The 13238-nt window shown below is 49.1% G+C and overlaps 1 protein-coding gene across 7 annotated transcripts in view; it reads right to left on the bottom strand.

Annotated features, from left to right (window-relative positions):
• Positions 1-13238, bottom strand: part of JADE1 (jade family PHD finger 1) — a 78424-nt gene that overhangs the window by 49648 nt on the left and 15538 nt on the right. For 4 of the 7 annotated variants that reach the window (XM_051965359.1, XM_051965362.1, XM_051965358.1 and 1 more), the window contains exon 2: positions 4176-4253. In XM_051965359.1, coding sequence (XP_051821319.1) covers positions 4176-4227 — 52 coding nt within the window. In that variant the 5' untranslated portion in view covers positions 4228-4253. Of the gene's footprint in view, positions 1-4175; positions 4254-7003; positions 7195-13238 lie in introns of those variants that run through there. The other 3 variants (XM_051965357.1, XM_051965360.1, XM_051965364.1) reach the window with 3 other exon arrangements.

The following is a 13238-nucleotide window of genomic DNA, read 5'->3' as shown; positions in this document are numbered from 1 at the left end:
TAAACCATTTTAATTAATTTAAATTTAATTAAGTAGAGCTTCTGAGAAAGCTCAAATTCTCCAGCAAACAAACAAGGAGCTTTAGGTGTAGAAATGGCCACCTCTCCAAAGGCAGCACAACCACAACCCTACTGCTCGGACCTGATACTAGCCTAACACATATCTTTTTCATATCTTTTAGGGGCAAATGTTAAAATGTACATTTAAATCAGACTTGCTACCACAATGAATTTAGCTATTCCCCAACCCAAGGGCGTCTCTCTGCATTGTTTCTCCTGTTTTGCGTCCCAGAACAGGAAACAGAAGGCACAGACCCACTCCTCCTCCGAGAAGGACCACAGGTGTGCAATGTTGGTTGGATCATGTGTTCCCTCATTATGCTACCAGTTTTGCTCATCATTTTTTTCTTTTCCAATGTAGGATTCATAAGAGATATGGCTATATGTGAAAATCATTGTGAATATATTGTGAATATCATCTCAATGTTTAAAAAATAATAAAGTTATAAACAAACTATATGCAATAGCTTTAAGGAAAAAAAATTCATCCCTCCCTTTAAAGCAGCATCCCTACCAAGCTCTCCCCTAGGAAATTTGAGAACAGCCAAATGTTGTTTTCTAAGAAAATAAACCACAAAGGGCTTGTTTCCCTAACTGAAGGAACAGAACGAGGGTACCGACTGCTAAGCAGCAGTTTCAGAATGAAACATGCAAATCCTCTGGGTGACTTGAGGAGCAGCTGAAGGGAGAGCTAAGTGAGCTAGAACTAACCACTCTGGAGGACTTAACTCAATGGGCTGCGTGTCCCAGAATGGCTGCGACACTTGGAGTCTACTCAAAGCGATGCTCACACGGTGGATTTTCCACGTGCTGCCGTACACGTGTGTTTGCGCTCCCCACACGGGTGCAAACATTCGCAGTGAGGCCGGAGTGCCGCGGTTTACAGGTCACTTTTCTGATTCTGTGACCCATCGCTGAGCTGAACATCCATCCAGGCGGGCTTCCTCCCCTGGACTCACTCTGCTCCTGTAAGCCCTCCACAGGGAGTCTGTCTGGCACACTGAGGGCCTTCCCCTAAATCTCCAGGATATCAACGGAGATCACAGGCTGTCCCCTCACTTTCATTTTTCTGTAGTTTCCAAAGAAAATAAATCATGTCGGACTCGTTTCCCAAGAGGTGCTGAAGAGCTGAAGATACTTATTTTGGTGATTGTAAAAATTTAGATAATGTCCAGGCACGTGTAAGGAATAATGTAGATAGATGCCCACTGGTTGGGCAATAGCTAACTACATTAGGGTAACGAGTCTGATTTAAATATACATTTTTAAAATCGCCCCTTAAAGATGTGAAAAAGGATCCCTCTGTCTGATACTCTCACCTGTACTGTGCAATGTAACTACACTCTCCAGAGATCCCATCAGTTTGGTACTGTGCTGAGTATTATGTAGGAAGCTGCTTGGGAATGAAAAACTTTGCTCCGATAGTACAAATTTGAAGAATTTAAGAGGCTAACTATCTGATTGATGAATACTGCAACATTCTCTAAGGTTGATCTGGCCAGCTCCATTTGGATCCTGCCTCCGGGGAAGAGCCCATGCCAGACTGTCCTCAGAACGGTATCCCGGTCAGTTCTGGCCCTCACAGCTTAGGAAGAACTCCGCCAAGTCAGAGAACCCAGAGTTTACAAAGAAAGATGGCTGGGAAATTTTCAGGAACACAGCATCAAGAACCAGGTGAAGGAAGTGGGAACTTAATATTAAGCTACAGATGAATGGACGGGCAACAAGAGTTGTCTTCCAATATGTGATGGATGAAATGGGCCCTGCTGGGACCTGGACAATAAACCAGGAGCTAAGCATAGGGGAAAACCCCTAATCATCGATAGCAATAATTAACAATAATTGTAATAAACTCAGAATGAAATGGGCAGTGTCAGGAGGTGATAGGTTCCCCTTCATGGGAGATCTCCAAGAAAGGTGGAAGCTCTAGTTGTTGGATCCGTGTAGAGGAGACTCTTTTATTAGCTGGTCTGGAGGGGCTCTGAGTGACATCAGCCCGAGAGAGCTGGGCGCAATCCGGGAAATGGCGGTGGCCAGCGTGGCTCCCTGCCCCCAACACTCCGGCGGCTCCTGCTCCAGGCCGCTGAGGCCGCCCACTAGGTGCCGATCCCCTCTGGCCGCCTTCCGCTCTCCCCGGGCGCCCTCAGGCCGGCCACCAGGGCCAGGACACTGCTCTCCGGCCAAGAGCACGCAGCCAGGCCTGAGACAGCTCGGGGCTTGGGCGAACAGGAGCTGGAAAACAGGAGCAACCCTAACTCCTACCTCACAGGCAGCTATGAATGAGAGAACATGTAGAGAGCTTTGTGAACCTTAAGATGGGATTGAGGGGCTGGCTATTAGAATCTGTGCATGCTGGGGAAAGCTGGGGTCGCACCTGACCTTCTAATTCTCAGCTTAGGCTCTCCGGGCCTGGATCCAAAGCCTTCCCCTCCGGCAGGGCCGCGGAGGCTCCTCTTTTGTGGCCATGACGCGCAAAGGCCCACAGTCTGCAGCAGACTTTCTAGCGGGTCCTTCCTGGGAGTCTCCCCCTCCGGGCCATGACCCTCTCCGACTCCAGGGCAGGACATAAAGGACGGGGGCAACGGCCGCGCTTCAGTGCCCAGCCCAGCAGAAGCTATGAGCCGCGCTCAGGCCAACGGCAGACAAAGTTAAAGACGCGGCTCTGGGAGACTTCCAGGGAAGAGGGGGCTTCCTGAAGCTCAGGCCTGGAGGACGGGCAGGTCCCGGCGTCAGTGCGTCAGTGGAGAGGGGGCAGAAAATTCCCAGAATTTCCCTAGGCTCCTGGAGGAGACACAGACGGAGGGACTGCTGGGGGGCAATCCGAGAGGAGGGTGGAGAGAGGCAGGGGCTGGCCACGTCTGGCAGATGGGTCTGAGCTTGAGGACTTAGGAGCCAGTGAAAATTTCAGAAGATGCAGGTGAATGTGGTTCGACTTCAAATTCCAGGGACACCTGCATTACCTGCGTCACTTCCTGGGAGGCTCCTCCCAAATACTACACATTCTGCAAGCTCCAACGGGCCCTGTGAATGTCGGCCATTACTGGCGCAGAGGCCGCTAGAGGAACCCAGAGAGGTTCCTCCTACCTCCAATGGCGTGGCCTGCTGTTTTGTTTTGCTTTCATTGTCTTTAAGTCTCTGTGTCTGCTTTTTAAACTTTTCTTATCTCCTCCCCCCTTGAAGATGGACCAGCCAGCTTTACTTCTCAATGGTGGGCCTGCCCGTAGCAATTCCAACCTTCTGCCACCCCCCATTTCAGCGGCTGCTTCTTATCCTCCAAGAGCCTGAAGCCCCACTAAAAGGATGGAAAACACATTGACTTAACGCTCTACAAATGACCTGGTGGAGTCTTTAGAACTGTCTGTAAAGTAAAAGGAAGTAGCCTGAGAGTGAACCGGGGGTTTGCCTGCCAGAGAGCTCAGGACGCGGCTCCGGAGACCAGCGCCTCCGCCCAGCCCCGCTGGCCCCTGGCCGCCTTCCAAAGAGCCGGGACGTGACCGGGCTGCAGCAGCAGAAGTGGTTCCGCCGAGGATGGCCAGCAGCGTGGGAGCCCTTCCCAGCACCCACAGAGCGGGTTACAAAGGAGGCAGTTACTGGGAGGGACCAACGAGCACCCACATAAGGTTCTCGGGGAACGAGAGGGCTCGAAACGGGGCCCCAACGCTCCGGGGCCCGCAGCATCAGTGCGGGGGGGGGGGGGGGGGGGGGGGAACCGACTTGTTCAGCATCAAAGAACAGATGAGGGCAGAGCGCCTCCTCGCTCCCAGTCCAACACGGCACCGAGCAAAGCACGAGCCGCCGCTGACTGAAAACGCACAGCCCGACCTCCTCGCTCTCCCACCCGGCCTTTCCCACCTGCACAGGCCTTATCTCCTGCCCGGGCCACACTCTCTGTGGGACACTGTGCCTCGGTCCCCGGAGCCCGCCAGGCTCTCAGAGAGCCCTGGGAAGACCCCTGGAGCCACCCCCCAGGCCCTCAGAGGGTCCCCTGGGACCGCCCATCAGTCCCTCAGAGGGCCCTGGGAGGACTCCCCCCCGGAACCACCCCCCAGGTCCTCAGAGGCCCCCCAGCAGAAGTGCACTTTCACACCGACCCCAGCACCACCAAACCCCACTTACTGCCGTTGTCATCGGAGTCTTCGCTGCTGCTAGGGAGCCGGCCTCGTTTCATGATCTCCCCGGGAAACAGCGGGCGGCCTGCAAGGCAAGGAGACAGCCCTTCACCCTGGGTGACAACACAGCCCGGCGGACCGCGGGCAGACACACACACACGCACAGCTGCCGGGAGGGGGCCCCGCGAGGGCCCGTGCCCGGCCTGGACACTCGGGACACTCTGGGGCCTGTGTGGAAAGCCTTTCAGAGACCAGAAGAGCAAGGCCAGCGGCTTACCTGCAGGCCCATTCAGACTCTGCCCGCACCTGAATCAGGAAGGCCTGTGCGTGCTGACACTGCTCAGGGGAGGTCTGGGTACACGGAGGAGAGATAATGAAGCTCTTTAGGCAAATTTTGTGCTTGGAAAGTGACCTGCTCCAGCGGCCCGAGGGCCCCCACCACGGGGATGTCAGGAAGGGCAGGGCCTGGGCAACAGGGATGCAAATCTCTGCCCTTGGCACCCCCCCCCCAGCTGCCCAGAGCAGAGCATCCTTGTCAGTCCGGGGGAGGGTGCATCGGGGAGACAGCGGCAGCACCCTGAGGTAAGAGTCAGTGTGGGGGCCCCTTTCCCCGCCTGCAGGCAGAAGCAGGAGGGTGGACCCAGCTTCCTTAGCAGGGAAGGCCCTTTTTAAGAGCGTTTCCTCCCTCAAGAAGCCTGGGATTCGAGGCCAGGAGGCCCTACACCATGGCACTAGAGCCGGGAGAGCCCTCTGCGGCTCATTTTACAGACGGAGCCCGGGGAGGAGAGAGCCTCAGTGAGCCCAGCCAGCTCTCCAAACCCGGTGGGCGTCCCCCTGTGGGGAAGGCCGCGGTCAGGGCCGGCCCCTCACCATTCACACAGGGATGAACAAAAATGCTTTCCCCAAATGCCCTATCCGTGTCCCACGTCAGAGCGGAATCCGTTTTATTAACAGCTTCCCCATAAGTCTGGCCAACCAACAGAACAAAAGATCAAGTTGTGATTTGTAGCGTTTGCTGATTTCTGAGGGCTAAATGCTAATGGCCACAATGTAACAGCTGGTCCTCAGGAGCTGGCCAGAACCGCTCTTGTACACCAGCAGATGCCGAGGAGAGAGGTACCCGATGTCAACCGTCCACAGCTACCATTTATTAAACCCCAGTGCTTTCCATCCAAGCAGGCTCTCTCAAGCACCTACTACGCACAAGGCTCCCGTTCTTCAGACACAGACAAATGAGGCAGCAGGAAGGCAGAGAGCCTGGGCTCAGAGCTGGAAAAGGCCTTCCTCTTGGCGTATCTCCCTCTCCCGCTGCTCCCTCCTTATTTTATTTAGTACTTATTAGAAGTACATTGTGCCGAATGGTTAAGGCCAACGGACTTCATCCTTCCCAGTGAAACACACAGAGAGGGCCGTCCTGGGGAAAAGGCAGCCCCCTAAACCTCAAGGCCACATCCCCTATCAAATGGGCATTCACACATACCTGACTTCTTGGCCGCATGGAGCTCTTGTAGAAAAACGGCCCCTTGAAGTACCAGGACTAGGAGCAGGGCCTAGGAGGGCAGCAGAGCTCCAGCCTCCAGACCAAGAGGGCAAAGGGGCACCGTCCATCCCCCAAAGAGGGGCTCTTTCTCCCCGCAACCGGCTGTACTTACCCAGACGCTTCAAAGTTCTGCAGGGGCATCTCCCTCACAGCCCCCAGCCCTCACCCCCAGAACTCCGGGCCCACTTAAAGGCTCCTCTCAGGCCCCCTCCCACACAGGCCACAGGGGGGCTTATGCTCGCCGAGACATCCCTGGGGGGTCTCCCACCAGCACGGACATCGCAGGACTTAGAACTGGGAGGGACCTCAGGAAGCATCTATAAAGGAGTCCCTTCTTCTTCACTTGGAACCCACGAACATTTTATAAAACATATATGCCGATGACCCTATGTTACAATTGGTTTCCTTCTAAATCCTGTATTTTTATTTCATGCATTTAAAAACATTGTTCTGAGAGGGGTCCACAGGGGCTTCACCAACACTGCCAAAGGGATCCATGGGACAAGAATGGGTCAAGGACCCTTGTTCTGAACCAACTCGCTCACTGAACACATGAGGAAACCGAGGCACAAGGGGAAATAACCCTCAAAGGTCACAGAGTTGGAGCAGATTCTAATACCAAATCTGGCGTTCTTTCCACCAAATCCTGCTCTTTTTGGGGGGCAGTCTGCTTCTGGCCTAATCTCTAAGTGCCTGGCACATAAATAGGAATTGTTAATAACTACTTATTGACTAATTGGCTGAGAAAAGGTGAGAAGGAAAGGGCAGAACAACTCACCTCTCTACTCAGAAAAGGGAACAGACTGTGACTACAGTGAAAGGATGAGAATGGCCTATTTTTTGCAAAAAGGGGAAATACCACCCACCATCCATCCTCACAGAGGTTTCAATATCGCTGTCTCTGGTGCTGCAGAATGTCTAAGACAATGCACTTTTTTCAAAAAGCAGGAGGATAAATATATGTAGGACAATGCAAAAAGAAAGGTGACAATCCTAGGAACGACAGACCCTCGTAGAGGTCAATTATTCCCACTCCTTTACTTTACAAATAAGGAACCTGAGGCCCACGGAGACCATCACAAAAAGAGTGGAACCCAGGTCCTCTGACCCCAAAACCCAGCCTTCTTTCCACTAGTGACAGCGTGACACAACCTTCTATGGGAAAAGATTACCTCAGGAACCACCTTGTTTGCTGTTTGCCTCACCCCATGGGCTCAAGAGTATCCTCTCCTAAATTTGTCATGGTCAATCAGCCATCATCCCACGACCCAATCCCATAAGCATATATTAAGCACCTACTATGTGCCGCATACAGGTCTAGCAACAGGGAAACACAATTACTGCATCTTCACTGGTCCAGACAACTTCACCTCTTCCAATTCCTCATAAAGCAAATTGCCCTCCTAGCTTTCCAACAAAGCTCCAGGCTGAAGAGAATTCGTAAACTGGAAAAGAAAATGCAAATGGTGGCCAACACAGCAGGACGCTCCAGAAAGCATTCGAATACTCTCTTAAGCAAAATTATGCAAGTGAAAGGAGATGAAAATAGTTTTCCCCCTTCTAATGAATTCCATTTTTAGCCACACTGAAAGCTCACGAGTAATGAAGGTTGAGAAGATTTCTCCAGGGACCCCAGGGCTGTAATGGGGGTTGTACAGTACTGAATTTCCCCCTCTGCAGCTCTGATGTACTTAAGCCTTGACAAAAGGCTGATTTATCTCCCTCAAAGTTTCTTTACTATATCAAGGAATCAGATCGGATGTTACTGCCTCCCAGATGGATAGTCCTAGGGTTTCAGGCTGTAAACATCTGGCCATTAGGAGCTAGTGAGAAATTGTAGTCCAATTCTCCCTCCTAATTACTTCAGTTCAAGAGCTAAGTAACCACTCTCTACCACAGGAGAGCTTAAGGGATCGTTGTCAATAAGGGTCCCACAAAAGGCAGAGGTCCTTGGGAGCTGGGCCCTGGGTGGAGAGGGAGTCACCCAGTATGCCTTGCTGGAATAAGAAGACCTGAAAAGTTAGGGCTCTCTAATGTTCATCTGTCCGGGTTACGCAAGCTCGCTTGGTGATTCTGACTGTCCAATTATGAAATATTAAGTAGTACCGAACAAACTTAGGAAAAGAAGGCTTTGAATCCTGCCTCCAACACTGACTCCCCATCTGGAAGTCACAAATACGCTCATTGAGCTCCTCATCCATAAAATGGGGCTAATAAGTTGCTAATTCTTATCTAGAGCTTTAAAGTTTATTAAAGCACTTCAAACATATGCACATGTGTGTACATATATGTATATATCTAGATATACATCTACAGGTACATATGTATATACATATGCACACATATAAGGCAGGATAAAAAGGAATTTAAAGAGGGAGAGCACTAGAATTAAGAAGAATTGAGAAAAGATTCCTTCAGTAGAATGATAACCTGATTATGGGCAGGAACCTTTTTTGTCTATTTGTCATCCACCCCTCTACCCCCACACTTCCTCTGCCTTGTATACAGCAGGCATTTAATAAATGTTTACTGAATTTGCTGGAAGGCTGCCTGAAAATCACTTATTTTCTATTCCCACAGTCTGACTGTCTAGTAACAGCCCAACTAACTTACCTCCCTAAATTCAATCTCTTTCTTCTAATTCCTTTACCAAATCGAGAGTTCTAAAACATTTCATCTAAGTTACTCCTCCATTCAAAAGGCTTTAATAACTCCCTATTCCCCTTGTAGTAGTAGAATTGGATGAGTCACTTTACAGCATCCTCAGTACCTAGCACAAAGGAGACATTCTCTTGCTGAACAAATGAAATAAAACAAAGTGAAGGGAATTCCCAGGGCCAACAGGAGAGGGTCCAAACTCCTTAAGCCTGTATCCCAACTTCAAACCTCTCCCCCTTTCTGGCCTTCCACAAAATACAGGAAGAAAAGAGCTGAAAGGGCCCTTAGCATCCTTCCCTAGTCCAGGGGTCCCAGCCAAGCCTCACCCAGGCCCAGGATCTCCTGACTCCCAGTCCCTTGAACCCGTCACTGAGGACTCAGAAGGGTGATGTAGGATGCAGTGGGGAGTGGGAAAAGCTGGATTTGGGACCAGAATGTATTGCAATCAAATCCCAGCTCTAACAGGGAAAGAAAGGGAATATGCATCTATGTAGTGTCTGCTCTGTACCAGGCCGCATGGAAGTGCTTCCCAAAAGTCCTCTCATTTGAGCCTTACCACAGCGCTGTGGAGGAGGGGCTGTTAGCGATCCCCATTTTACAAATGAAGAAACTGAGGCTGTTGGAAAAACTGTTACTAGGCTGTTACCCAGTGGGAATGGTCTCTGAAACAGGTAAAGTGATTTGCCCAGTGCTACACAGCTAGTAAAAGTGTCTGAGGCCAGATTTAAATGAGTCTTCCTGAGGCCCGGTTCTCCATCTATCACACTTACTCCTCCGTGTCTGGGCAAGTCAATTTACCTCTCTTAAATTCAGTTTACTCATCTGTAAAATGTGGGACTTGGACTAGATGGTCTCAAAGCTCCCTAAGCCACTTACTTTAAAATCCTCTCCCTTCAGGGACAATCTCTAGCCTCCGTTGGACCTTACCTGGACCCCGCACCTCAGTCTCCCGTCTCGGCTCCCGACCCCACTTCTCCAGCTCAGGGACCGGGTAAAGCACTCAAGAGAGGCCCCAGAGTTTCCCCCTCCGTAAAATAAGGGGAATGAGTTAGAGGATGTATAAGGTCCCTTCTGGATGTGCTATCACCATAGGCTACTTAGCATGGTACTCGGTGCTCAGAGACTGATTTTCTACACATGAAATCCTATTTGCACAGACCCAAAGGGCTTTAGAAAAGGAAGGAATTCTAGGCGCCTCCATCCACACTCCACGGGAAGGCCTCCAACGAGCACGCTCTCCTCTGCCCGTGGCCATCCTCCACCGAGGGAACGCACCCCGGAGCGTCCACCCCTCTGCCTCTGGGTCCAAACTCAACAATCAGGGTCCTCTTCGACACTTTCTCCTCTCTACCAGTCCTGCTGACCTTTATGGGGAGGAGCTCCAGCAGCGCGCCCATCCTCTGGTTCTGTCCCTTTCCCCTCTCCGTTCAATCCCACCCACAAACAGCAGCCTGGGGCAGAATGCCCGGGGGAGGACCACGGGCCTTTCCCAGCACTTTCAGCCAGTGGTGAATGACTTGATGCCCACGAGACTGCAGTCCGCCTAGTCGCAGGGCCCGGACAAGAACCAGGGAGGCTCTGCGGGGCTGCAGCCATGCTCTGCGTGCCCACGCCCCTTCCTTCCAAGGGCTGTTCTCAAAGACTTTCCTCATTTATAAGGTCAGGGATTGGAGCCAATGTCATCTTCAAGGTCATCTAGTTCTAACTCCTGGCTGTAAGCAAGAGAAAACCGTTCCGGGGAGAAGTGACAGCCCCCTGGGAGGGGAGGGGGGTCCCACTCAAGGACTGCGTCCAAATCCAATTCTCCCCAAACCGCCCGTCCCAGTCCCCGACCAAAGGGGCCTCTCCCCTGCGCCGTGTGTCTGAAACGTTTAGTTTCCACATTAGGAAAAGAACAATGAAAACTGATGCCGGGATCGGGCGTCAGGGCCGCAGGACGCTAAGTGTCCGTTGACTGGGCACCCTAACAAGGTAGCGGTGCCCGTCTATGCAGGGCTTTAATCTGCACTTGTGTGATCTTCACAACAACCCTGCTCTTAGCAGCCCCATTTTAAAGTTGAAAAAGCTAAAGCAAAGGAAGAGTAGTAAGTGTGAGATCTGAATTCAGGCCTTCCTGCGGCCACACCCAGCACTATCCCCTGCACTGAGGGGCTTGTCTCTCGACAAAAGAAATCGCACTGGCAGGATTCAGCTTTAGTCAAAAGCAGTTGTTTAGTGTCACTGACTCCACTTCATTCTACAGAAGGGGAAACTGAGTCCCAAAGACTTAAGTTAATCTCTTTAGGTTGTAGATGACCCCTGCAATTCCTTCTAGCTCTCAGCCTATGTATGACCTCATTGGAGTCTTGCAACAACTGGGTGAGGCAAGCCGAGTGTTTGCTTTTTCCTTCTCCAGCTCATTTTACAGATAAGGAAGCCCAAACATTTGCCCCGAGACCTGACACTGGGTCTCAGCAGAAGAGGAACACAGGGCTTCCCAATGCCAGGTTTGTGCAATCGTTTCTCAGTCATGTCAGACTCTGTGACCTCACCTGGATTTTCTTGGCCAAGATCCTGGATGGGTGAGCCACTTCTTTCCAACTCATTTTACAGATGAGTACATTGAGGTTAACAAACAAGTTAAAGTGACCTAGCCAGGGTCATCCAGCTAAGTGTCTGAGGCCAGATTTAAACTCAGGAAGTCTTTCTGACTACAGGTCCAGCACTCTGGCCACCTAATTACCTTATTGATACCAAGGACATACCTTTAACCATGTTCTTTCAGAACGAGGAAAAACTCAATGAAATCATCTCCAAAATCCTTTCCAGTGTCTAGTACTTCAATCTCTTGTCAACAGTTTATAAAAGCAAGAACAAAGACATAAAAACAAAAACAAAACAAGCATTTTGTTCTTACTGTCCATCAGAAAAATGGCTGAAGAAACTTTCCCACCGATTTCCCTAAACTATTCACTTCTGAAAAAGGTCAAAAGTAAACCTTCCCAGATGAAAAGGAAAAGTGATTATTTCAGCTACAGACGGAGCAAAAGAAGAGATAACAAGGAATGCTGAAAGATCAGTATCAACCTACAACCCATGTGCATAAATAGAGCCACTCCCACACAAAGAAAAACTTGATTCAGGGATTTAGACAAGGAAGTTAATTAAAAACTCGTCTCTTAAATTCAGAAACCAAGAGGTCAAAAACAATTCAGTGAAGAATAGATTTGCTTTTTTTTTTTTTTTTAATCATCAGAATTTTTGATCTGTCACCTTTTGAATGGCTGTTACTTCAGTTTAAAAATTATTTTTTAACTTTTTAAAAAACTCATTACATTTATTGGTTTTATTTAAATATAACCATAATTTGGATCTAGAACTAGAAGAGTTCTTCGAGGTCACTTTGTCCTAATTCCTCATTTTACAGATGAGTAAACTGAGGTCCAAAAAAGTCACAGAAAGTACAGCCTCTAAGCAGTCACAAAGAAAATTAGTAGCCAAATCACTTCCTTCTAGCTTTCTTTCTAAAGCACTGTTCTCTCTCCAGCTAACTCATACAGACTCACCCAACTCATCCATTCAGGGTACTCAATATCTTCAAGATCTCTCCCCCTGCTAGGGATTTTATCAAAATATGCCCTGAGGAAATGAACTCAAGTGATTTAAATGTCTTCTTTTCAAAGCTCATTTGTTTCCATTCAAAAGCCTGATCTAGTTGTCAAATGAGCAAGACACCTTAATCTCCACCACCTTGGGATACAGAAAGGTCCTATCTCCCAACCTGTCTGCATGCAGCCCAGCTCAAGGCATCTGGTGGGGGAGACAGTCTTTAAATTTCCTTCCTGTTCTGAAGTCCACGAAGGGCTTCCATCAGCGTGGGTGTCCGTGGTCAGCTCGCAATCATCCAGGCTGTTCCGGTACAAACAACCCAAAGCTCGAAGCCTTTAAAGAATTAAAGCCCTACATACCTTGAGGACAACCTACCTTTCTAGTCTTTACTTCACTCTACCCAATCCAGCCCAACTGGACTTCATAAGATTTGTTGCTATTGTCATTTAGTCATATTTCACTTGTGTAAAGGCTCATCGTGTCCCCACTTAGGCTTCTCTTGGCAAAGACACTATTGTAGCAAAGTAGTGTTTGTTTTTTCCTTCTCCGGCTCATTTTACCGATAAGAAAAGTGAGGCAAACAGAGCCAAGTGACTTCCAGATTTAAACTCGGGAAGATGGAGTTGAGTTCTTCCTTACTGTAGGTCAGCCACATGGCTGGCTCTCCTTAAACCTCGAAGCTTTTTTTGCTCTGGCTTTACAGGAACACAACTGCTGAAATTCCTCATTTCCTCCAAACTCCGACAGATCAAAGGGCCTAAAACATTTTCTGATTCCCTCAGCTACTAGTCGTGCACATATATTGATATATTTCTTATATTCATTACATTCATCATATATTCGATAATGAATTTCTTCTATACTTATAGGTCTATACGTTTTCTCTATTGAACATGAGCTCTCTGAAGATAAATGAATTCACTTTTAGTTGGCTAAACCATAAAAACCAAGGTCAGTGGTATGGCCATGAGCAAAAGGAACAAGCACTACATAATTACACCGATGTTAATACATTAAAGTTCTTCACCATCCCCGTCCAGCTTTTGACCCAGAAGGGGAGAGAACAATGAGCCAAGCCAACTCACTCTTTTTTTAATGTGAAATCTTAAAAACTAAGAAGAATCTTAACATCCAAATCTCCTCATTTTATAAATGTAGATAATAACACCCAGAGAGAAATGATATATAAGAACAATAACTGCTGAAAGGTGGAGGAACTCCCTCTGCTCCCCCCCCAAAAAAAACCCAAGAAAAGTGTTTTGCAAAATGAGTGAAATAAATAAA

Source organism: Antechinus flavipes, chromosome 6 (assembly GCF_016432865.1).
Source record: "Antechinus flavipes isolate AdamAnt ecotype Samford, QLD, Australia chromosome 6, AdamAnt_v2, whole genome shotgun sequence".
In the NCBI taxonomy this organism is placed as follows: Eukaryota; Metazoa; Chordata; class Mammalia; order Dasyuromorphia; family Dasyuridae; genus Antechinus; species Antechinus flavipes.
The sequence above is the reverse complement of the archived record's forward strand: the minus strand, read 5'-3'. Positions and strand labels throughout refer to the sequence as shown.